The 26,418-nt window shown below is 38.8% G+C and overlaps 2 protein-coding genes across 3 annotated transcripts; one reads left to right on the forward strand and one right to left on the reverse strand.

Moving 5' to 3' along the window:
* Positions 1-12,722: 12,722 nt before the first annotated feature.
* Positions 12,723-15,523, reverse strand: acyp1 (acylphosphatase 1, erythrocyte (common) type). Of its 2 annotated transcripts, XM_082142230.1 has the most exons (3): positions 15,375-15,523; positions 15,173-15,277; positions 12,723-13,120 (listed from the first exon to the last, which is right to left on the reverse strand). In XM_082142230.1, exons 2-3 carry the CDS (start codon positions 15,254-15,256, stop codon positions 12,905-12,907), a joined length of 300 nt encoding a protein of 99 aa, XP_081998356.1. In that variant the 5' UTR covers positions 15,257-15,277; positions 15,375-15,523; the 3' UTR covers positions 12,723-12,904. The 2 variants fall into 2 exon arrangements, with proteins under 2 accessions (XP_081998356.1, XP_081998357.1); XM_082142231.1 differs by having other exon boundaries at positions 15,173-15,513.
* A 151-nt stretch (positions 15,524-15,674) lies between these two features.
* Positions 15,675-20,791, forward strand: zc2hc1c (zinc finger, C2HC-type containing 1C). The gene is made up of 3 exons (XM_082142229.1): positions 15,675-15,963; positions 17,216-18,508; positions 19,560-20,791. Exons 2-3 carry the CDS (start codon positions 17,273-17,275, stop codon positions 19,800-19,802), a joined length of 1,479 nt encoding a protein of 492 aa, XP_081998355.1. The 5' UTR covers positions 15,675-15,963; positions 17,216-17,272; the 3' UTR covers positions 19,803-20,791.
* The last annotated feature ends 5,627 nt before the right edge of the window (positions 20,792-26,418 follow it).

Genomic DNA, 26,418 nt, shown 5'->3' on the forward strand with positions numbered 1-26,418 from the left:
AGGTTTATAAACCTGGTCAGTGACACTCAGCTCCGCGAGCTCCTATTTATAGTCCGCCTGAATTTTATGAATGAAACGGGCCGTACCATTCCGCGTTTGGGGAGCTGCTCTAAACGACATGCAAAGAAAAAAGAGTTTTCTGTGAGAGTTTCATATGAATTGTTATTCTTTTATCCATATCCAACTGAAATGCCGATTGGAACAGATGTTACTGTAGTGAAGCTGCGCGCGCTGAATCGATTGCGAACCCCTGAGAGGACGAAACGTGGTGCGTGCCACATATTCATTCATAAAATTCTGATGGACCCTGATATGCATCAAGACATGCATTAAGTCCTTTTGAATAATGCATGACTTATTTTAAAACGCAGTCATTTCATGCAAACTGATGCTCATATTCGACACAACAGTATTTGATCTGTGTTCTGTTGTCATATAATGCAGCTACAAAAACTATTGAGTAATGTGAAAATGAGGGAGTGAAAGAAAGGTAAAAAAAAAAAAAAAAAAGACATTGGACCAACTTTCTAGTATAAATTATTTTATTGATGATTATATGTTTTGCAATCGCATATAATCAAGTGTATTTTAATGTGCGTCGCTCTCCCCGCCAGTCTCAGCATCTGCACCTGCTCACGCGTCACGCAGTGACGTAACACTGTCAAACAGGAAAATGGCCATATAAGGATAACTACGTGTTGGGATTCCAGTGCTGAAAAATGTGAGCATGTGTCTGGGCTGAAGCTGCTGCTATGTGTTTTGTGCAGTGCATTTGTGCTTTTCTCTGCAAAACGTGTTTAGACGCCTGTCAGTAATACAAATGAGCATATTGCGCAGATAGCAAAACATAACTAAGCTGAAAAGGTTCTATAGCCGATATCTGATGGCATTATGTCAGACATTTTATTCACTGAACGGCATAATGTAATGATCATGTAGAGTAGACAGAATGTGAGTTCACAGCATTAAATAAAGTTTGTGATATTAAAGTGATTTATGTGCTTTCAATACATTCCTGTTGTCTCTCGACAACGCTTTTTCATCACGCCCAGAAGGCAGCGCAATACTGCTTATCTGTGTCCCATTCTCTCATCCTCACACACACCTCTCTCTCTTTCTGTGGGTCTATGGAATTGTCAGTCAGCAGTCAATAAAGCTGACTTTATTCCAGCCATTGCATCTCAATCTACTCCTAATATCTCGGGCTTGACTGAGACCTGGAATCGTCCAGAAGATTCAGCAACCCCCGCTGCTCTCTCTAACAACTTCTCTTTCTCTCACACCCCTCGCCAGTCTGGGACGGGTGGGGGTACAGGTCTTCTCATTTCTAACGATTGGAAATACTCAACTCTCTCTTCTCTATGCAATAACAACTCGTTTGAATATCATGCTATTACACTTACAACTACCAGTAAGATCCATATTGTAGTCATCCTCTGGTTATCTGGGGTTCTTCGTGAACACCGGACCAAACTCAGGGCAGCAGAGAGGAAATGTCGCAAATCAAAAGACACATCTGACCGGAGTATGTATCAATCTCTGCTCTCTTCCTTTTCTGTTGATGTTCATGCCGTGAAATCTTCATATTTCCACAACAAGATCAACAGCGCCTCTAACACACGATCACTTTTCAAGACATTCAACTCTCTCCTCTGTCCACCTCCACCACCACCAACCTCCTCTTTAACAGCTGATGATTTTGCCAACTTCTTCACCAACAAAACAACAACTATCAGCAGTCAGCTCTCAGCGCCACTCACACAAGAACCCAGAAACCGAGGAAGAAGTATCTAAACTTCTCCTCTCCAGTCATCCTACCACCTGCCCTCTAGACCCCCATCCTCTCACACCTTCTACAAGCCATCTCTCCCACGCTTCTACCAGCACTCACACACATCATCAACTCATCCCTCCACACTGGCATTTTCCCTACAGCATTCAAGCAGGTTCGGGTAACTCCACAGCTTAAAAAACCAACATTAAACACATCACTTGTAGAGAATTGCAGACCTGTCTCTCCTACCATTCATTGCGAAAACACTTGAACGATTTGCTTTCAACCAAGTAACATCCTTCCTGTCTCTGAATAACCAGCTGGATGTCAACCAATCCGGCTTCAAGAAAGGACATTCTACTGAGACTGCATTACTGTCGGTCACTGAAGCCCTACGGACCGCAAAAGCTGCTTCCAAATCTTCAGTTCTCATTCTCCTGGATCTGTCTGCTGCCTTCGACACTGTGAATCATACAGGCACATGGTTTCTCCTACCACTGCTATGCTGATAACACACAGCTCTTCCTCTCATTTCAACCAGATGATCCCACAGTAGCTGCACGGATCTCAAGCTGTCTGGCGGACATCTCGGCATGGATGAAGGAACATCACCTGCAGCTCAACCTGGCAAAGACTGAGCTTCTCGTCCTCCCTGCCAATCCGTCTCTACAGCACGACTTCACTATCCAGCTAGAGTCATCATCAATCACCCCATCAAGGTCGGTCAGAAATCTTGGAGTAATATTTGATGACCAGCTGACCTTCACAGACCACATTACAAAGACAGATCGATCATGCAGGTTTGCACTGCACAACATCAGGAAGATCAGGTCTTTCCTAACTGAGCATGCAACACAACTTCTCGTCCAGGCCCTGGTCATTTCTAGGCTTGACTACTGCAATGCTCTTCTGGCTGGACTTCCATCATGTGCAACTAAACCTCTACAAATGATTCAGAACGCTGCAGCTCGTCTTGTCTTCAACGAGCCCAAGAGGGCCCACGTCACTCCTCTGTTCATCTCTCTGCACTGGCTACCTCTCGCTGCTCGCATCAAGTTCAAGGCGTTGACGCTTGCTTTCAGATCTATCACAGGCTCAGCTCCCTCCTACTTTCACTCTACGATCGGTCAACGAGCAACGTCTCATGGTTCCATCACAGAGAGACACAAAATCACTTTCCAGAACATTCTCATTCACTGTTCCATGCTGGTGGAATGATCTCCCCGCCCTCATCCGGAATGCAGAATCCCTGACAACATTCAAAAGACAACTGAAAACCCATCTCTTCCCTGAGCACTTAAACTCTTAAAAAAAAAAAAAAAAAGATTTTTCCTTTAATCCTTTAGTCTGGCTTATGCTACTCTGAGCAATGCCTGAACTTTGTATTTTGAGCACTTCTTGCGTTGTTTTTGTCTCTTCACAATGACGCTTAATTCAGTCCTAATTTGTAAGTCGCTTTGGACAAAGGCGTCTGCTAAATGACTAAATGTAAATGTGATTCGTGTAGAACTGATGTGTGTTTTTTTTAAAGGGCCCCTATTATGGATTTTTCAAAATGACATGTACACACTTTCGTGTAGTGTGTAACAGCTCTAAGTGAATGAAAACATCCTGCAAAGTTTTAAATCTGAAAGTGCACCGTATATAAAATTATTGTCTTTCAAAAGTAAGAGTCGACTCTGAGTCAGTGAAATGAATTGTTTTTCAAACGAGTCATAAGCCGTTTCGTTGTGACGTCAAGACGAAACATTAGCATATTGCCTCTCCACTTAATGTGCGCGCAGAGACACCAGGGAAAACTTGAACCTTAAACCTGCAGCTGATTCCTGTGGATACTGGACAGCATCATGTCGAGAAGACGCTGTGCTCTACAATGTGAAGGTAAAGCCAGTTTCTTTTCACTTTTCACAAGGACAAGCATGTGAAGAATCAGTGGTTAAAGTTAATCTTTACCACAATATCACAGCAGTATAATCCTAAACTTTTGCTGTGTTCCCTTTATTTCACTGACGACTGCTTCTCAAATCTCGGAGTTCAGTGCAGGATTCACAAACCGCTTGCTCTTGAAAGATGGTGTTCAAAATACTTAAGTTTTGAGTTTTATATTGTGTAGGTCTCCTGCTAACTGGCTAACTCACGTTATCACTGTCTTACTGAAATACTTCTGCTAATCAGTTTGTGAGCCACGATTACCTATAACTGTCTATTAATGCAGATTGTCTGTCGTTCTCACTACTTTGAGGAAAGATTAAGCATGGAGCGAGATTTGTTTTACCAACGTTTATGTTACATAAGTCATTCACATCAGCCATTCACGCTAGAGCTCAGCTAATGTTTACATTGCATACATGCACTGTTATTGATACAGTTTCCACGTGTTCACCGCAATATATTACAAGAAATACTCGGTAAATAAATGAGTACAAGTAAATTAATCGGTTTGTTGATGGACATGCACTTGTTAATGCTAATGGGGAGGAATTACAGTTGCAACATCTCATAATGTTCCTCAAACTGAATAGTGTATCGCTGAGAAACACTGAGTCCTGCTGGAGTCGTCCCTGCGATGGAGGTTCGGGTTGAATAACTAGTTCTTCCAATGTTTCATCATCGTAATCGCGCTCGGATTGATATGGTAAAATTGAGGTCGTTGTTCGTTACTGTGTTTAGTTTACAGTGTAGGAAGCCTCTGGACAAGCAGAGCTGACATTGTTATGGCAATTGGCGTTTTTGTTTTCGACGCGCTGTACGCGGTAAACCAATCACAACAGACTGAGCTGTCTGGCCAATCAGAGCAGAGTAGCTCGTGGAAAGGCGGGATTTAGAGAGATTGATTCATCTGACGAGTCGTTGGAGAATCATTGAAAATGTGGTGATGTGCAAATGTACTGTATATTATGAGGAAATTCAATAGTTTTTTTTACCTTTGATGCATGTAAACCTGTTGTAGGAGACTCAACAACAACATTAGGAAACTTTAAAATAGCATAATAGGGGCACTTTAAATAGCCAAACTGAATAATCCCTATAATGCAAACTGTTGGACAAATCACATCTGCAGACAAATGCACACCTACCATACCTTTAAAATGTAAAATATAAATTAATTGATTATTTGTCCTGAAATGACTCCTGTAAGTGGCTCCCTCCCACGACCTCCGAATATGAATATGTCATTTAGTGAACTTAGTTGTCTGAAATGATACAGTATAATTAGGGTTGTGCAAAATTCAAAATTGAAGAACTGACTGACATTTTTTATTTGTTTTTGTGTGTGCTGATTTTATAAAATTATTGTAAAAAAACAAAAACAAAAACTGCTTAACAGGGTGGACAAAATAATAACAGGGTGGAATAAAGAATAGATGGATGGATGATTTTCCATCTCTCACATAGAACCAGTTACATTATTACTTTATTTTGAACTGGAATTAGATGGGAAACAATATGTAAAATACTGCCAAAGAATTTTAAATGCACTACTTCTTCAACTTTAAACATAAATTACTTTCCCAATCACTATGTTCACTCTCAGTGTCTTCAGGTTTAACAGGGTGGATATTCTGAGCTAACATCACTGAACCGTGTCTCAGCAACAGGATCTATAGAAGATTCATCTCATAAAGAACTGCGTGGTCGTTAAAACTGTAATTTAAAAACTATGATTTTTTTTCTATTAACTTTTTTTCATATTTCCCGTACAAAGGTTGACCAAATCAAATTTGAAAGAGAAAATTGCTAAAAATAGAAGTTGTTTTCCTGCCAAAGAAGTGATGACTGTTTTATGAAATTATGTCATTTAATTTTAATTTAAAGGGAAAGTAGTCAAAAGTAACAGGGTGGCCAATAAATTGAGGGACAAGTTAATATATATATATATATATATATATATATATATATATATATATATATATATATATATATATATATATATATATATATATATATATAATTAAAAATAAAAACACATTAGAGAGAATATAATGAGTGGAACCTTCCACAGCCTAGTCTATCCATGATTCACTGGGAATTTTTGAGAGAAAAAGCAGGATTACACTTTTAAATGTAAGCATTTTAAAGCTAACTCTAGCAGTTCGAGGCCCCGGTGTTCATACAAGGTATCTTTTCAGAGAGAATGGACAAATAAATAACGGTTCTTACAACAAACTTCCAGCTTCATGCTACCGGAGCTGCTTCAGACATGACACGCACGGGTGCGTAACGTGGGTATGCAATTTCCCTGCAAAATCCATACATACATCTTTAAAATACTAATCATTATTGTTTACCAGTGTGTAATTTGGCTAAAGGAAAGACATGGTTTGGAAGAAGGATTTTTTGCACTCTCTCTATTGTTTTTGTTGTTATCAAAAGTTACAAAGTGTAGAGTTCTGCTTCGTTCCAGCCAACTCAGAATTTGGAGATTTCCAATCTCCTACTTGGAAATAACGTCTAGAATGCTGCTCGAAGTCGGACATCCAACCTGTGAAGTCGGGACAGATCGATCAACTCCGACCTCAGCGAAACACATCATTTCACATCTCTTCCAAGATAGCGGCAAGTTCTGCTCGCTGTTTCAAGCATATGCTGCGTTCATGAGTAATTATTTTAAATAAAGCTCAGTGTGCTTTCGGATCGCTCTCGCGGTACTTCATACACTGATCCGCCGCTTCAACACACCTTAAATCTGTAGTGGTCAGGTGATACAGCGGCAAGTCGTAGCTTAGATGTTGTAATTACATATTCTAAATAAAAGCACGTGAAGGCTTTTTACAGTTCAGAATCATTGCGGGTAATTGTGACATATATCGAGTGAAATGGCTTCTGGAATAATAAATAATGTAGGTTGGGATTTGATTCATCCTTCGTTGGACATTGCTAACTAAATGGAGGCAGATCTGAGTGCCATGAAACGATCAGGGCTGCGTCCGAAACCTGATAAATGCCGCCTTCGGAGGACACATTCACAGGTAGGACATCATCAAGGCATGTATGAATGCAATGTTTCACTTCCTGTCTCCTGAGAAACCTTCATCTGATCGATTTTTGAAGCAGCCTTGTTCTGTCAGGACCACTATCATCAAGTACGATTGGCAATTAGCATACAGTTAGGATTGGCGGTATGGTTCTGTTCTGGGCAAGAACTCCCTGCGCATCCATGAGGCCTAGCATGAATAAGAGCAGCAATAACCCCCCTTAGGGTAAAGAGAACCGACATGAATGTATGCACATATAATTAATTCAAGATTTTAATGTACAACATAATTTGAGAATTTATTCTGATTCGAGGGGAATCATAATGCCGAATCCTGACTGACGAGAGGAGCTGGGGAGGGAGGAGGGTAATTCGCTCCTGAGAAACGTGATAGCTGCTGATAATACTGAAGGAGCTTATATATGAATACAGTGATAGGCGTCGTATTCCTATTGGTCGACGTGGATCAGCTGAGAGTCTTGACTAACGTGACCTGCCAGAACGGACTCTACGCTTGATATGTATCCTTCACTGCCTTTGATATCCCACAATCCCGTGCTTTCCACTCTGTGACAGTTGAGCTAGAAAAATAAGGATGGCGTCTGAAAGTTGCGGCTGGACGTCAGTTTGTGTGTAAATGTAAATTTTTGATAAATGTTTTCCACTTATGATGTCATTTCTAGAGAGAAATTACTATTGTAGTCATTAAATATTCTCTCAGTTTTCACCAAAGCTCGCTCTATTTTGCTGTAGATCATTAAACAGCAACACTGCCTCAGAAGTCTGTCCCAGATCAGTGTTGTGAGGAGCCTTCGTGTGCAAACACTGCCTGCAAAGTCATTGCCAGAATAAGTCGTTTTCGGACGCAGCCCAGATGTCGTTTCAAGGGGGGAGGAAAGGTTATAGGTTTTGATTAAAGATTACGCGTGCACATGAATTTTTAAAGTCCCCCTGTGTTTAAAAATTGTATCCCTTAAAAATCATCTTTGATCACCAAAATTACATATTTAACATATTTATTCCTTGAAAAAAATGTTTCTTCATGCCTTAAAATATCTTGAATGTAACCCGACACCCTTGTCTCATTTAATATTCGCAGTTCTATGAATATGCAAATGAGCCCCACCTCCACTCACTCACTCAGCTCAGAGATCCACTGGTTGACGATCACACGTTGATCTGATTGGTTACAAGGTAGTTTGTGACGTCAAACACCAGCGATTTCACACCGTGTGTTTGAGACTGTCTTTGGTTCACTGCAGTTTTAAGGAGAAAATACTCAGCAATGGTGTCGACTTATGAATTTACACATGGTTTGTCTTAAAGCATATTAAAAACACCACATAGACACATAAACTACAACTACAAACTATAAACCACAGGGGGACTTTAAAAAATAATGATGTGCACGGATAAATAATTTATAATCACTGTGACATTCTGTCTCCATGGTGACTTTAAAGAAACGACTGATGGTTTAAAAACAATATTAGAACCGCAGTTTAATAAATTCTTCTCTGTATTAAAGGCAGGTATTTACCACCTATATTGCAGAAATAAATAACACATTCTCTTACAAAGCTCTGATTGCTGGTCTTACAGATCAGATGCTGAACTCAGTAATAATGACAAGTGATGAACAGTCGAACCAAAAATTATTCATACAGCTATAGATCAGATGTCATTTTTTATATATATTTTTTACTAGTGTGTGCAGGAGATTATAGTTCATTTCTGTAAGTGACGAGAGCAAAATAAAGTAAACTGTGACATATTATACCCAAATATTCTTCATTCAGTGACTACCAGTAACATTTATAAACATTTGGGGCCAAAAATGATTCGGACACTTTGACCTGATCATGTTTTCTGAAGTGTTTTTTCTTTAATAACTAATGCTCTTTTTACACACAGACTGAACAAAATGAAGCATTGCTTGGTGATTGGTTGAGCTAAACTGGTATTATCTAATTGTGTAGTTAAATTTAACAGCTGACAGATAGTCTAACAGAAGGACGGACAAAACCAGTCAAATATCAACTGAGTTCTGCTCATATTTCATTACCATATTCTAAACTATAGTGAATAAAACTGTGATAATGTGAGATGTTGAAGGTGTCTGAGTAAATGCTGGTTTGACTGTATATCCAGCGGTTCTCCAGTCGTGCTGTACGTCATCAGAAGGACTCGTCTCAGCTCATGCAGAGATGTGTGTGTGGATGGGCCTGGAAGAGCTGCTGCAGAAATACACTGGTCTCTGCTCTGGAAGGAGACGAGGGTGGGGAACGTCCATTTCCTGGAATGTTTGGCTCTTTCACAATACATTCATTCATCTTGGAGACTTGGTTCTGGGAGAATACCAGACACGCAGGTCAATGTACATGTGAAACATGGCATACGAGCAAAGAATCATGGAGATGTGTGTGTTATGGATAGAGCCACGTCATGGTGCACCTTCAGCCAAAATCTGCATTTCATTTCAGAGAGAGATTTCACCTTTTTTTTGCCTTTTACTAGTAAATTCAAAACCCATTCCTCATTACGTGCATCAATGCATACCATGTCTGCATATGTGGAATATGAATCATACTGTTTATGCAACTACTTGTTTTGTCAATGAAAAAATAAGTTTTAAGACATAATTTAGATCTGTGTGGAACGGTCACCATAACAAGTGTTGTGATCAAAGCTGCTTTAAGCATCAGTTAGAATCCATTGAAAGTGATACACTGTCATCATTTTCTATCAGAATGGTCTCTATTAAACCCTTGTAAGCTATTCGGGTCCTTTTGACCCCTACATGACCTTTGCTGCCCCCCTTCATCTACACAGCCTGAGACGTGACGTGGTGGTTGACATTTGCTAGCTCTACAAACAAGAACAATACATTGGAGTGATATCTGGTTGTTTGTTAGTGTGAAAAACACACACACTTTATTAATGTTTTTACTCTACATTTGTGCAGTGTTTTAGGGGATTTAAGATTTAAGGATTTTTATTTATTTATTTATATAAATACATTTAAAAATATTTTTTTTTCATAGACATCAATGGGAGACTATAAAATTTGCTTTTTGTTACATTATATAAAACAAAATCAGTTACAATGTAGAAAAAATTAAGGGGTGACACCACAACACATCCCTGATGGAGTACACACACACACAACACACACAAAATCACTCATGAGAAATGAAAAATGGGCTGCCATAAGTTGCTCTGTTACACAATTTGTCAAAAATAAATCTGCTATAATGCAGACTATGCTAACACACACTGACATGATGGAGTGACACCACAACACATCCACGATGGAGAACAAATGCAAACACACAACATACACACACAAAACACATATTAAACACTATGTTCAGGTTGACTGTAATAATCTTTCATAATTGTAAAAAATTATACTTCAGTACAAAAAAAATGCTAAACTTTGAAAAAAGTTAAGTTTTTTTTTTTTTTTTTTGGTTATAATAATTGTTTTAAAATGTCTAAACATACACCTAAATTTTAATAAATGAATAAAAACCTTGTGTACCGATATATACCCGTGAGGAATGAGCCACTGGCTCTACTGGCTGTGGTTGACATCTCATGTTATTTTAGTTTTAAAAATGTTTGTTCTCCAGTTTATGACTGAGATCTTCCATTAAACCATGACACATTGTCCATGATCTCCATGAATGAAAATGAGAAATGTGGATATTTTACGTAAAAAGTGAATTTTACATAAAAAGTTATTTTTATAAATTACCTTTTTTTTTTATAAAAAAAAATATTCATACATTTAAAAAATATCTTCAATCCCCCCAACACTGCACAAATGTACAGGGTGGGCCATTTATATGGATACACCGCAACAACATGGGAATGGCTGGTGACACCAAAGTCCCGTTTGTGGCACACCAGTACATGTGAGGGGGCAAACTCCTCAAGATGGGTGGTGACCATGACATATACTAATGTGCCACAAACAGGACCTCAATATCACCAACCACTCCCATGCCACCACGGTGTATCCATATAAATGGCCCACCCTGTAGAGAAAAAATGAATAAAGTCAGTGATATTACATTTGTTTAAAAAAATTCCATATATTCCAAAATTGTCTGAATGTTTTATTGTTCTGAAGACCCAAACATCCAGAGTCTACATCCCAAACGAATCATTTATAGCATTATAATGTTAGATTATTATTGCAGGCCTTTTATTACTTTGCAAAATGATGTTTAATAAAAACGTATTACTTCCCGACATATAAAATGACCCAGATCATTTTATTAATTTTTTTTATTAAATTATTTATTTTTGTGGTCCAGTGAAAATATTGGCAAGGTAAGTAAAAAATATTATTTGATTGTACTTATTTTTGTCATTGTTTGCAATCTATACATTTATATCAAAACTTTCCTCCAATTACATAAAAAATTGTTTTTTGAGACCGGAATGAGTTTTTACGGAAGCGTATTGCATTCACTTGAGAAAAAAAAATCTACTCTGTTTTTCTGAATTAACGAGTTAATTATCTCAGAATTACTAGATAATTTTTCATAAAATTTTTTTTTATTCTGTTTTCTGAATTAACGAGTTAATTATCTCAGAATTATGAGATAATTTTTCATGAATAAAAAGTTTTTGCTCTGTTTTTCTGAATTAATGACTTAATTATCTCAGAATTATGAGATAATTTTTCATATTTTTTTATTTTTTATTCTGTTTTTCTGAATTAACGAGTTAATTATCTCAGAATTACGAGATAATTTTTCATGAATAAAAGTTTTTACTCTGTTTTTCTGAATTATTCAGTTAATTATCTCAGAATTCTGAGATAATTAAGTCATTAATTCAGAAAAACAGAGCAATTTTTTTTAAATGAAAAATTATCTCATAATTCTGAGATAATTAAGTCATTAATTCAGAAAAACAGAGCAAATATTTTTATTTAAAGAAAAAATTATCTCATAATTTTGAGATAAGTAAGTCATTAATTCAGAAAAACAGAGCAAAAACTTTTTATTCATGAAAAATTATCTCGTAATTCTGAGATAATTAACTCGTTAATTCAGAAAAACAGAGCAAAAACTTTTTTTTCATGAAAAATTATCTCGTAATTCTGAGATAATTAACTCATTAATTCAGAAAAACAGAGTAGATTTTTTTTTCCTCAAGTGAATGCAATACGCTTCCGTAGAGTTTTACCGACCACAGTCCTAAAATATTATAGACATTAATATCACAATGTTTTCTTTGCCTTGGCTTTGAAATATTTGGAGAAAAAAGCACATTAGTTTTGCACAAGTTAGTTTTGAAGGACAAACACTTACAACCACTTCATCTTTTCTTGATATTATTGTAATACATGGTATTTTAAAAGCTCCCCTGTGGTGAAAATCCAGTTTTTAATGTTGTTTATGTATCTATTTTAATATGCTTTAAGACAAACCATGTGTAAATTCATAAGTCGACAGCATTGCTGAGTATTTCCTTAAAACTGCAGTGAACCAAAGACAGTCTCAAACACACGCTTTGAAATCGCTGGTGTTTCTGACGTCACAAACTACCTTGTAACCAATCAGATCAACGTGTGATCGTCAACCAGTGGATCTCTGAGCTGAGTGAGTGAGTGGAGGCGGGGCTCATTTGCATATTCATCGAACCGCGCATACTAAATGAGGCAACGGTGTCGAGTTACATTCAAGATATTTTAAATGTAAGTAAAACGTTTAAATGTGTAATTTTGGTGATTAAAGATGAGTTTTAAGGGATATAACTATTGACTACAGGACTTTAAAACATTTAAATTGCAGATTTCACATAACTTTGGATAAATCTCATCATGTTTACACAGCTGGGAAGATCTAGGAATATGGTTTAACACAACCACTGATGTATAGACCTTAGTAAAAACCACGGTGAAATTAAAGGTGTGGATGATACAAGCCAAGCCATTATAAAACACACACACACTGAACAGGGGTGGAGTGTATTATTAGCTGTGAGTGTTACAGAAATCTGGGAGAAGCTGGTATTTAATGTCAATAAAGGTGTTTTCCCTCATATTTATACCAGTAACAGGCAACAGGTCACAAAAAACAAAACCCTAAAATAAATAGTATATGTAAATAAATACTACTTGAGTTGTTCTGTCATTAACGAACAACTTTGAAGTTCTTAAAATCCAGTTTATCAATGGTGTGCTCGTTCGTGAACTCTGCTTTGGCGATGCGTGACTGTGGGCTGCCGGTGGTGCGGAGCCAGCGCTGCATCTGCTGGACTTTACCAGCCGGACCCTGGATCTGCCCCTGGACCGTCCCGGCGTCGGTGTTCTGCACCCAGCCCACCAGACCCAGCTTCTGCCCTTCTGACTGCAGACACAGACACACACACACACACACACACATGAGCACCGCACTTCATACACATTTAAGAACATAATCATTTAAAGCCCCCCTGTGGTGAAAATCAAGCTTTTAATGTTGTTTATGTGTCTATGTGGTGTTTTTAATTAGCCTGGTCCTACCACACTCTCGTACATTTCAGTTGTACAGAGAGTCTGGCCACTCTCCATTAGCAAGCGTTAACTTCCTTGAAGGCAGGTACTCTGTTGAAGTTTAAAACTCTGCCCGGTTCGGGCCCTGAGAACATAGGTTACCCCGTTGGCTGGTGGACACTCTCTCTTGCCTACGCTTCTATGGGTCTACAGTGCCCCATTGGCGTCAGAGCACATTCCACCAGAGGCATGGCCTCCTCCTGGGCGTGGTCCAGTGGAGTATCTATTGGCGATATACGAGCAGCGCCGTCCACTTTTGCCGATTTTATAACTTGGAAGTCACACATCCTTTCCTTATAGTTGGAGCCGGCCTCTATACGAGCCTGGCCCGCCATCTTTAAGGGTTCAAACCCTTTGAAATACCTCAAGGTGTTGCTGCCAAATTAGCCCTCTGCCTTGGGACCCTTTATCAAGCGTACCAGACTCGGGGCATAGAACATGTCGTTCTGCTTAAACATAGCACAATGTGATTAGATTGGTTCCCCATAGTGTCTAGCAGACGCAACACGACTGACCTTTCGAAAGGGAACGACTCTGTAACCTCGGTTCCCTGAGATAAGGGAACGACTATTGCGTAGACGGCTGTGCTATGGTTAATGCACACACGACTCGGCGTTCGTCGCTTCAGTCGATTAACCTGAATTACATGGCGAAATGAACGTCTTTTATAGGCAGATGTCCTGCCCCTTCTGGCGGGTTCTGTGCTCAGATCGGCAGGAGGTGCACCGATTGGTTCACGCAGTTACGCCGCTCTGTCATAGGTTCGTGCAGTTCCCACTGACTAGCCAATAGCGTGCGATTAGTCTCTGCACTGTTATGGCTGAGCAGTAGCACTGCGTTATTTAAAAAAAAGGCTTCAGTATTCAGAGAAAAAGGAGTTTTCCCCATAGCATCTAGCAGACGCAATACTCTCTCCCTTATCTCAGGGAACCGAGGTTACGTTAGTAAACGAGTTGTTTCGTGTTGTAATAATTCTACACAATTCATAAACCACAGTTCCTTTTATATTTTTGCAGTTTTCCAAAATGTTGTTTCATAATTATTTTACTGTTAAAAAAAGCATAAAAATGCGCTGTTCAATGAGCTGTATCTCTTGTATGTTTAAAACTTTTCATAGTCAAGACCTTAATGTTTTTGTCTATACAGAAATGTTCCAAAATTAAGAAATATTAAATTGCGTTCATCCATTTGACAGACACTTTCATCCACAGCAACTTACTTTACATTTCAAGTATGCATTTGTATCTGTGCAATCTGCTGATAGAAGCATGCGGTTTCATACACAGAAACACCTCTAATACAGTCAAAACTAAAATTATTCAGACACCAGATATCAATTTTTATACATTTGTTTAACTAGTGTGTGCAGGACACTATAGTTCATTTATGTAAGTGAGGAGAGCAAAATAAAGTAAACTGTGACAAATTATACCCAAAAATTCATCATAAAGTGACTACCAGTAAAGTTTATAAACATTTGGGACCAAAAATGAATCCGACACTTTGACCTGATCAAGTGTTTTTTCTTTAATTGCTAATGCTCTTTTACACACAGACTGAACACAATGAAGCATTGCTTGGTCATTTTTTGACCTAAACTGGTATTATCTAATTGTGTAGTTAAATTTAACAGCTGACAGATATTCAACATCATTCATGTGTGAGACTGTCTAGATGGACAAAACCAGTGAAATATCAACTGAGTTAATAACTCTGAGTTCTGGTCATATTTTATAACCATTTTCTATAGTGAATAAACTGTGATAATGTGAGAAATGTTGAAGGTGTCTGATTACATTTTGGTTTGACTGTATAATATTGATGTGACAACTAGCCCCGGCACACACGACATTGATATGTCCATTACCTGTGTGTGTTTCCTAAAGAACACGCCCTGCACTCTCCCATACACCTCATAATCCACAGACAGCAGCTCTTCTTCAGTGGACATGATGATGATGATGATGAGCACCTGAAACACTCACAACATCATTACAACAGCTCCGACATTATCTGGCCAATGCGACTCACAACTTTCTCAACTCTGTCAAACACACTGTATGACGTACCGGTGGATGGGCGATAATAAACGGCTTTCTAGTTTCTGAAATCCGCAGTGAAATCGACTTTATTATCGCTTCAACCTCAACACACAAGTTTCGCTTATGAAGTGGCGCATGCGCACCACCACCATCATCACAGCGCGTCCTTCATGCGGGTGACGTCACCACGGCATGACGTCTGACGCAACTGGCCAATGGAGTAACTCAAAACCCAACTTTGCTCATTTTAAAGCAGCCTTTAAAATATATTTTGAGTCTGTAAAGTTTTTAAAAAATCGAAAAGCCCAAAGATCTGTATATCTCTGCTAAATGAATTTAATATATGTTTCTGATGCCCTTTATCTTTTTTTAATTATTTTTTAATTATTGTTGTTTCAAGTTATACTTACCAAATGTGAAAATGTGTAAAAGAAATGTGTCAAGAACTTGATATCAAATTCTCAAAAAAAAACAAAAAAAAAAAAAAAAAAAACTGGCCGATAACAAATGCGAAGGGAGTTTGCGTTGTGTTGTTCCTAAGCAACTAGTGGAAACACAAGTGGAAACCCGAGGTGATCCAGCAGTTAACAGTCACAGTCACAGACAACACGAGTCGGTGAGTTTAAAGCTAAACGTGTACTTTTTTTTACATTAATATTACTAGTGCAAAGTGCCCGTGCAAAATCAGTTTTTGTGTGTGTTTTTAGTAATTGTTGGTTCGGTGTGTTTGAGTGCTCATTGTTAAAATTACACAGCAAAAGTTCAGTGACATTTTTATTTGTGCATGATAGAAAGCAAATACTGATACTGACATAATGACATAATAACGTTACAATAAATATGGAAAATATTATACACCTGCCAAGTTTGAAATCCATCGGACTAACGCGGTTCAAGAGATAGGAGATAGGCCTATGCGAATAACAGACATAGTACAGACAGACAGACGTTTCTGTAATTTATAGTTAGATATTAAAAATAAAATGTGCTTTTGTAACTATTTTTGTCTGTGTATTGTCTTAAATATTCATAATATCAAGGCCAGCAAACATAGTCATTCGGTATAACCAGCCTGGGTCATTCGGTAAAACCGATATATGTAAATGTTTAAATAAAATAGTATTATTTTTAATAACTAAAGGAACTACAATACTACAAATATAAAGCAGATTAGGCTTTTTTCTACATTTACCCTTTTCGCATTTCCTTGTGCAATGTTTTACTTGAATATGTAGGAGGGTTTAACATTAGAGTAATGAATACATTTATGAGATCAGTGATAATGTTATTTTATATTTCTTCCGTGGTACACACACTATATACTATCTCAATGTCAAATCAGGTTTTTTCATGAATAATTATCTGCAAATTAATAATTATAGATATATTCATGGTTAAACCGAATGACTTTTTTGGTGACAAGTTTTGTCCATCTTGTAAAAAATGACACAAGCAGTCTTAGTTGATTGTAAAAACCACATAATCTCATTGTTAACACTTAGTAAAACTAAAAAATGCTTTCAAAATGAATTATATCTCCCTTACATTTTTTACAAACCTTATTCGTCAATGACCCATTTGTTACAGTATTTATTAATCTTTGTTAATGTTAGTTAATAAAAATCCAGCTGTTCATTGTTTGTTCATGTTAGGTCACAGTGCATTAACTAATGTTAACAAATACAACCTTTGATTTTAATAATGTATTAGTAAATGTTGAAACTAATATTAACTAAGATTAATAAATGCTGTAGAAGTATTGTTAATTCTTAGATAATGTTAAATAAGTTAGTTTACTAATGTTAACTAATGAACCTTATTGTAAGTGTCACCGAAATGTATGAGTTTTCATATGTGTTTTCTATCAGTCCACAGGTTGACAACGCTGTTATTATACGATCAACCTCTGCTGGAGTTTCTTAAACATGCAAACGCTGCCACAACATCACCTCACACAACACTTTTGGGAAACAGAGACCGTGTCATCAAAACTACCGATATTACACAGAGAGAGCATGAGCAGACAGCGCCGTCCCTCGGGAACTCATCACAGCTCCAGACTGGACGTTTTAGATAACCAAGAGAGAGAACTTCCCTGGCAACATCCAGACAACATCCACAGGACGAAACACACGGAGCAGAACCAATACGTTCCTTCACGGATAGAATTAGGCAAAATATTCCCCCTAAAACCAGTCCTGCACAAGAGAGCATTCAGCTTGAGTAATGTCACCAAATCACATCATCAAGAGATACTTTACTCGTGTCTGCCTACACTGACTGATCAAGCTGCGGTCAGACAGCAACAGAGGACTGTGAGGAAACTAGATCCTATCAGTTCATCCCATCTAACAGGGAGAAAAAACCAGGATCAGGAACAGAAGCAAACACGCGTGCCGAAAGAAATCCAGATTCTCCAGCAGAAGATTTTCAAAGCAGAAGAGACTGTACGAAGAGTCCAACAAGAGAAGAATAGAGAGAGAAATCAGTGTTATTTCGAGGACAACAGGTTCTATGGTAACGGATACGGCGAATGGGATGAGGAAAGGGACAGATATGGGAATGGAAGAGATGATATGGAAAGATGGGAGGAATGGGAGCGAGAGATGGCGGAGAGGAGAAGAGAAAGAGTGAAACGTGAGGGACGGGGACGACCTTTGGCTTTAGACATGGCAAAGGGTCACAAGCCTGAGGAAAAGAGAGAGTGGGATGACTACGAACACACCGGAAAAGGGAACGGGAGACGAGAGAGAGGAACGGGATGGGATGATCACGTCAGAGGAAGAACCGAAATGCATGACCTCTATTTGGACAGAGAAGATGAAGACGTGAGAAAGCCAAACACATGTGACTCTACGAGAAGGGACCGATCTCACCTCAAACATGAGAGGAGGGAAAATAAAGAGGGGTTTGATCGACTGAAGGAAAAGCGCCTGCAGCGTGTTGAACTCATTCCGGAGGAGAATCCCGACGCTCCTCCCCGGCTGATTCCCTGTAACGTGTGCGGTCGATGCTTCGTCCCAGACCGGCTGGAGACACACATGAGAGTGTGTGAGAAAAAGAGGCCTGAGCGAAAGATCTTTGACACGTCCCGGCACAGAGCCAAAGGAACCGAGCTCGAGAGGTTCATGAAAACCAACGGCAGGAGCAAAACACCGGAAGTAAGGACAACCATCATGACATTATAATAAACTAAAACTTCTTTACTATAAATCTGAAAGTCTTTTGGGGAGGGATCTACATTCCAACTTATCACAATCATCAAACTGGTTGAGGTCAAGAAAACTATAGAACAGAAAACTGATTTTCTTAGCAGAGATGTATTATGGGGGAAAAAACAACAATAGTGAAATGCAGAATAATAAACCCAAGGCAAATGAACACACCATAAACCAATAGTACAAATCACGATTAACGTGATTGGCCAAATCAATTCAACAAGGTAACAACACAAGCTTTGATTGGATCTCACTCCGGCCAAAAAATCTATTTTTTTTTAAATCTAAGATTAAATCTATTTTTATACTTTAATGTGCAACAATTGCCGTTGGAAACAATCGGTTACCTTTTTGTGAATTATTCATACAGCCAAATTAAAAAAATGAGCCAGACGGCTGCTGGGTAACTATCAACTACGAGATAGATGGACTCGGCCCACCGTCTATGTCTTTCTGTGTCAAATCTGCCCTGATTTATCAAGGAAACGCAAGAATAACTTTGATATTGTTTGTAATATTTCAACTGGACTGAAGCAGCTTCGCTTTACTTGATTATCATACATCAGTTATTATCATAATCATGAGAATAAAATATGATCATCAGGGTTTTGAGGAAGGTTTATTTGTTCATCTCTCAATCATCATTATATTGCATTGCATTATATGATTAAAACTTCAGAGATTTGATCATAAACTAAGCATTTAAATATAATCTTACTAAGACATATTGGCAGATATTGATATTTATTTACAGTTTATTTAAGGATCTGCTAAACTGTTATAAATATCTCACCGATTCACATTACAAGCATCAGATGCTCCTCACAAACTTTTAAATAAAACGAAATGAAGACCAATCTATTCTAAAAAATATTAACTTTGCCTTATACTGTTCATTCATGCACATTTAACCTTGATTGTGGAAAACTTGTTATCTTCAGTCTGTTTGAGATGAATGATGATATTAACTCTTCGCTGATGTCTTCACCCACAGCCTAAGAAGAGCACGTGGCGGCAGAAACACCAGGCCTTCATCCAGACCATGCGTCAGGGTCGAGATCCTGAGCCACAGCCGGTGTGCGATCTCAACCCAGAGTACGTGTCCTGTCCTCACTGTGGCCGGAGGTTCGCCCCGGGCCCGGCCCAGAGACACGTCCCCCTGTGCCAGAACATCCGGAGCAGACCAGCGCCTCCTAAAGCCCCGCAGGGCAGCGCCAGGAGGACCACGGCACGGTGACACACCAAACAGCAGATCACATTTACACTCGCATGACATCTATAGGGGGAAATATAGTGCTGTTGATCTGGAAAATAAAAAATTATTATTCAATAATAATAAAAACATAATAAAAAACAGGTGAACATGATTCATGCCATTGAAACCATATCAGCTGTACATATAAATAAAACCTTTTTATATGCTAGATAGTGTTTTTGATACTAATGTAACAAAACTTCAAACGCAAAGCAACAAAGAAATTCAGTCAGAAGCCTCTGATGTAGCCAGGTACTATATTAATGTATATAGATTCAGTCATTATACTGAAAGTTACAGTATGTCATTGAAGGTAAACTGATTTATGTTCATAAATAAAACATCAAACTCATTTTGTTTACATTTTTATTTACAATTTAAAATAATATTTGGCTTTTAAACCAGTAGTTCTCTACTAGAGCTTTCTATAGTTTAAAGTGTTTTGCTCAAACCTGTTTGAGTTTTTTAATTTTTTTTTTATAATATGCAATTGTTTGGTTACCAACATATCATTGATTTTTATTAGTTTGTTTTTATTTTATTTTGGAATTTCTGAATTTTTGTCCTTTGTAGAGATCATTTGTTTTTTGTGACACCTGTTTTTAAATATACAGAAAGAATAAAAGATTGTTAACACTTTACATTTGTTCAAATTATTTCATGCGATATCATGAACAAACAATCAACATTTTACAGCATTTGTTAATCTATGTTATTTTATGAATTAACCATTGATTATTGTTAACTCATGTTTGTTCATGATACATTGTGACTTTTGTTAAAGGCTATTTATGATGATTTATTTGTCCATCCTTGGTTGTCAGTGATGTATTGACTCACTCACTCACTCACTCACTGCCATCTACTGGTGTAATGATGGAACAGAGAGGAGAAGAAATCAGGAAAGGACTCTGAAATATGAGTGTTTTTGGTAACCAGACCCTGAAGAGGTCATAACTGGACAACACTATTAACTCACATAATTAACTATTATCTTTCAAGTCATTAGTGCAGTTATTCAAGTCATGGTACCACAAGAATAAGAATAAAAATACAAGTTACACAACAGGCTACTCGTGCCCACAGATTGGCATAGGAGGAGTTTCACTTTTATATTTTTTTATATTTTTTATACACTTTTTTATATTTAGTTTCAACAAAATGTCCCTACAAAGATGAAATTCTTTTCCTTCTAGAACAATTTTTTGGTCCGTGTGAGGAAAACAGTTTATAAGGTGTGGTATAATGCCCTTTTGAAAAGATATAAAATAAGTCTCTGATGTCCCCAGAGTGTGTATGTGAAGTTTTAGCTCAAAATACCCCACAGATATTTTTATATAGCATGTTAAAATTGTCACTTTTTGAGGGTGAGCTAAAACGCACCGTTTTTGTGTGTACCTTTAAATGCAAATGAGCTGCTGCTCCCGGTACAGAGGGCGGAGCTTCAAGAGCTTGTGTGTGTGTGTGTGTGTGTGTGTGTGTGTGTGTGTGTGTGTGTGTGTGTGTGTGTGATGGGTAGGTTTAGGGTCAGGTTAGTGTGTGTGTGTGTGTGTGTGTGTGTGTGTGTGTGTGTATGTGCGTGTGTGATGGGTAGGTTTAGGGTCAGGTTTGTGTGTGTGATGGGTAGGTTTAGGGTCAGGTTAGTGTGTGTGTGTGTGTGTGTGTGTGTGTGTGTGTGTGTGTGTGTGTGTGTGTGTGTGTGTGTGTGTGTATGTGCGTGTGTGATGGGTAGGTTTAGGGTCAGGTTTGTGTGTGTGATGGGTAGGTTTAGGGTCAGGTTAGTGTGTGTGTGTGTGTATGTGCGTGTGTGATGGGTAGGTTTAGGGGTCGGGTTTGTGTGTGTGTGTGTGTGTGTATGTGCGTGTGTGATGGGTTGGTTTAGGGGTCGGGTTTGTGTGTGTGTGTGTGTGTGTGTGATGGGTAGGTTTAGGGTCAGGTTAGTGTGTGTGTGTGTGTGTGTGTGTATGTGCGTGTGTGATGGGTAGGTTTAGGGGTCGGGTTTGTGTGTGTGTGTGTGTGTGTGATGGGTAGGTTTAGGGGTCGGGTTTGTGTGTGTGTGTGTGTGTGTGTGATGGGTAGGTTTAGGGGTCGGGTTAGTGTGTGTGTGTGTGTGTGTGTGTGTGTGTGTGTGTGTGTGTGTGTGTGTGTGTGTGTGTGTGTGTGTGTGTGTGTGTGTGTGTGATGGGTAGGTTTAGGGTCGGGTTAGTGTGTGTGTGTGTGTATGTGCGTGTGTGATGGGTAGGTTTAGGGTCGGGTTAGTGTGTGTGTGTGTGTGTGTGTGTATGTGCGTGTGTGATGGGTAGGTTTAGGGTCGGGTTAGTGTGTGTGTGTGTGTGTGTGTGTGTATGTGGGTGTGTGATGGGTAGGTTTAGGGTCGGGTTAGTGTGTGTGTGTGTGTATGTGCGTGTGTGATGGGTAGGTTTAGGGTCGGGTTAGTGTGTGTGTGTGTGTGTGTGTGTATGTGCGTGTGTGATGGGTAGGTTTAGGGTCGGGTTAGTGTGTGTGTGTGTGTATGTGCGTGTGTGATGGGTAGGTTTAGGGTCGGGTTAGTGTGTGTGTGTGTGTGTGTGTGTGTGTGTGTGTGTGTATGTGTGTGTGTGTGTGATGGTAGGTTTAGGGGGTGGGTTAGTGTTAGTGTGTTTCCCTCAACAGCCACAGTATTTTCTTGCCGGCAGATTTTCCGGCACAGGATGAGAGCCTAATTACGAACACGATTATTTATTTTGGCTAATTATTTTATTTCAGTTCGGGCCGAGCTGTACTGCTACTAACCGTGTCCACATGTGGCAGATAGGGTGAATTCGGGTAATCTGGGACATTGGGTAATGTGGGACACCTAAGCTCCAGTGTGTTTATTTTCTTGCTCTTAACAAAATTTAGTCAACAGGACTTTTACTATAGGTTTAGCGTGGATGTCGGGAACTTGTCAATCTAGAAGCTCCCCTGGGAATTGCATGACAAGGTCAGTGACATAGGATTCAGAGATTAATATTAAGGACATAAATCTGTCATAAATAAGACAATGTTCCTAATTGTTGTCAAATTATGTTTGATCTATTCAAGCAACAAAATATGTATTAAAGTGTTGAAAATGTGTTTAAGTTTTTTTCTTTCAAACATGTTTTTGTTGTCCCACTTTATCAAATATGATTGAGAATGTGGGACAGCATGCTTTGGGTAATCTGGGACAGTCTTCAAATGGGGGAAATATAATTTATGGACGTTATAAGTCTAATGACAAGGGCGTAGATCTCATTACAGCTTAGAAGGAGACCACTGATATACTTTAAAATGAACTCTAATATAACGCTAATATATGCCATAAAGAGAAATGGGTGTTTATGTCGGCTACTGGCGGTTATAACGTTAGCATAAGTTCACAGTAGCTAGCTAAACCAGCTAGCTAGAGAGATGCTGCAGAGATGGATTCTGGGAAATGTATTCCAATAGCAAGCAAAGGTATCAGGATGAAGTAAACCGTTAACTTTATTTCCCAAATTCCCAGTTAGTAAGGCCAGTTGAAAATGTTCTGTGCACACACACACACACACACACACACACACACACACACACACACACACACACACACACAGTATTTTGTAGTTGCTCATCGTGTACAAATGTGAGTCAGCTAAAAAATGAAAATATCCATGACCTTTAATTACAACCCCATTTCCAGAAAAGTTGGGACATTTTGGGACACAGCTCAGGCGATGGTTAACTTCAGAGTCTATATCAGCTTTGGAAGAGAGAATGATGCCAAGGTAGGGGAAGTGGTCCACGCTTTCCAGAGTGGTGTTATCCACTTTGATGATGGGCTGGAGTAATGGCTGGTTGGGTGGTGGTTGATACAGAACCTGAGTTTTCTTGATGTTCAAGGCCAAACCCAGGGCTCTGTATGTCTTGACAAAGGCATTTAGGATGCCCTGGAGGTCTTCAGGGGAGTGTGCTGCAATGGCGTTATCATTGGCGTATTGCAGCTCCATGATGGTGGTATTCCTGACTTTGCTCTTGGCTTTGAACCTGTTAAGGTTGAAGAGCCTGCCGTCAGTCCTGTAAAGAATTGGGATCCCCTGTGGCAACTCTTGGCCAGTAAGGTGGAGCATGGCTGCAATGAAGATGGCAAATAGGGTGGGTGCAATGATACATCCCTGTTTGACCCCAGTTTCTACAGTAAATGGCTCAGATTCAGAGCCACTGTTGAGCACTGTGGCTGACATGCCGTCATGCAGTAGCCTCAGTACACGGATGTATTTGGCATGACATCCATACTTTGATAGTATGCTCCACAGTGCCTGCCGATCCACGGAGTCAAAGGCCTTTGTCAAGTCTATAAAGGCCATGTACAGGGGCAGTCCTTGTTCCCGACACTTTTCTTGTAGTTGGCGAGCAGAAAAGATCAAAGCGACGCCGCGCCGCGCGATAAAAGGTACTTTTCCATGTTAATCAGAGTGTGTGTCCTAACCAGCCGCGACGGCGACGATTCTGTTTTAGAAACGGTTTCTATTTTTCTGCGACGTCGCGCTGGAACAACAAACACAAAGTGTGGCGATGATAATCTCAGGAACTGTGTATGTGCTTTATTTAATGTTAAAAGCGTGTGATGTGACTTTGAATATCATTTAGTGCTCCAGCTTTGTAGCTGTAAAAGCAACAGTGGATAATTCACCTCAGATTTTCAAATTAAACAAATGGAAACAAGAACGTTCAAACTGTGAACAAACAAGTGTATTCTTTGACTCATGACGTTTGCACTGATGTATAGCCATTGGCTTTTGGCTTGCTTAGTTGGGGACATTAAATTTAACGTTTAAGTTAATATTCAACAATATTATTGATCTGCCTGCATTGACACCATAATCTGAGAACTGAACTGAGCTGGACAATGACATCACGGTTTTCTCCAGAGCGGCTATAAATATAAATGAACTAAATTACAGTAATAACTTTTTTACAACAAAAATGAAACATCACTGAACTTACTTAAAGGTGCAGTGTGTGATTTTTAGCGACATCTAGTGGTGAGGTTGCGAAATGCAACCTACAGAAGTTATGGTGGCCGACAGGAAGTGATGTCGTCGTCTGAGACAGCAGAGAGTAGCCAGTTAACCAATGAGGTTTCTTTGTTCTCGGTGCTGGGTGATGTATCAGAGGACATTGAGGCCACATGGACGTCAATCAGTGACACCATTCGCCAAAAACACCATTGGCTAATGGCTACGGAAGACCCCGTCGGTCTTCCAGACACGTTCCCGCTCAGTGGAAAGAAGAAATCATAATGGCGCTGTACAAGGACAAGGGCCAAGGAATGAACACTGCAAAAAATGTTTTTCTTACTTAGTATTTTTGTCTTGTTTCCAGTCCAAACAATAATAATAAAAAAAAAACATTCAAGATGCATTTGCCAGAAAAGTAAAATGCCATAAGATATTATGTCTTGTTTTCTGGGGGAATTAATCAAAATTAAGTGAGTTGTTGCTTAAAAAAAGCAAAATGATCTGCCAATGAACAGAAACAAGATCATTTTTCTCACTTACAGTAATTTTGATTTATTTCCCCAGAAAACAAGACATAATATCTTATGTCCTTTTAGTACTTTAGTAAATGCATCTTGATTTAAGAATTTTTAGATATTTGGACTGGAAACACGACAAAAATACTAAGTAAGAAAAGCATTTTTTGCAGTTACAGACCCATTACACTTTTGTCGGTTCTGGGAAAGGTCTTCGCTCACTGTTAGTAATGATTCAGGCTCTCCTCGTGTCTCGGCGCTGTCCTCAACAATCGGGTTTCACCCCGAGCAGATCAACAGCAAACGCCATCCTCGCTCTCAGACTTCTGTCAGAAATACACCGGGAGTTCAACTCATAACAGCCTGTCGACCTTAAAGTCCCCCTGTGGTGAAAATCAAGCTTTTAATGTTGTTTAAATATGTCTGTGGTGTTTTGAATATGCTTTAAAGTCCCCATGCAGTCAATAATTTTATCCCTTAAAACTCATCTTTGATCACCAAAATTAAATTTTTCCTTGAAAAAAAAATTCTTCATGCCTTAAAATATCTTGAATGTAACTCGACACTCTTGCCTCATTTAGTATATGTTCTATGAATATGCAAATGAGCCCCACCTCCACTCACTCACATCATCCACTCGTTGATGATCACACGTTGATCTGATTGGTTACAAGGTAGTTTGTGACGTCAGAAACACCAGCGATTTCAAACCGTGTTTTTGAGTCTTTGGTTCACTGCAGTTTTTACCCCAACTTTCACCCCTCTTTATGAGAATGGACATTTAAAAAATGTATTTTATAAAATATTTTTTACTATGAAATTACTATAAAATCAAAGCCAGATGTCTAACCAAGTTGTGTTCCAAATTTGAAGTTGATATCACAAAACTTGAAGTTCCCATGAGATTTTGTTTAGGCGTAATACCAAAAATATCCACCGGGTGACATACATTCCATTGAAATCAATTGTATGCATTCTGCCAACAAACAAAGTAATACATTTCTGTCCAAATATCACTTCTGTCACAAAATATGTAACCTTGAGACTCAGACCTTTCTGACCATATGTGTTTTGTCAAGATTAGAA

The sequence above is a fragment of the Leuciscus leuciscus genome, assembly GCF_965113295.1.
Source record: "Leuciscus leuciscus genome assembly, chromosome: 17".
Taxonomy (NCBI): Eukaryota; Metazoa; Chordata; class Actinopteri; order Cypriniformes; family Leuciscidae; genus Leuciscus; species Leuciscus leuciscus.

Coding starts and splice junctions, on each gene's coding strand:
- acyp1 (XM_082142230.1), bottom strand. CDS start 15,256: ATGTCCACTGAAGAAGAGCTGCTGTCTGTGGATTATGAGGTGTATGGG. Junction 13,121..15,172: donor TCTTTAGGAAACACACACAG/GTAATGGACATA, acceptor CTGTGTCTGCAG/TCAGAAGGGCAGAAGCTGGG.
- zc2hc1c (XM_082142229.1), top strand. CDS start 17,273: ATGCAAACGCTGCCACAACATCACCTCACACAACACTTTTGGGAAACA. Junction 18,509..19,559: donor GCAGGAGCAAAACACCGGAA/GTAAGGACAACC, acceptor CTTCACCCACAG/CCTAAGAAGAGCACGTGGCG.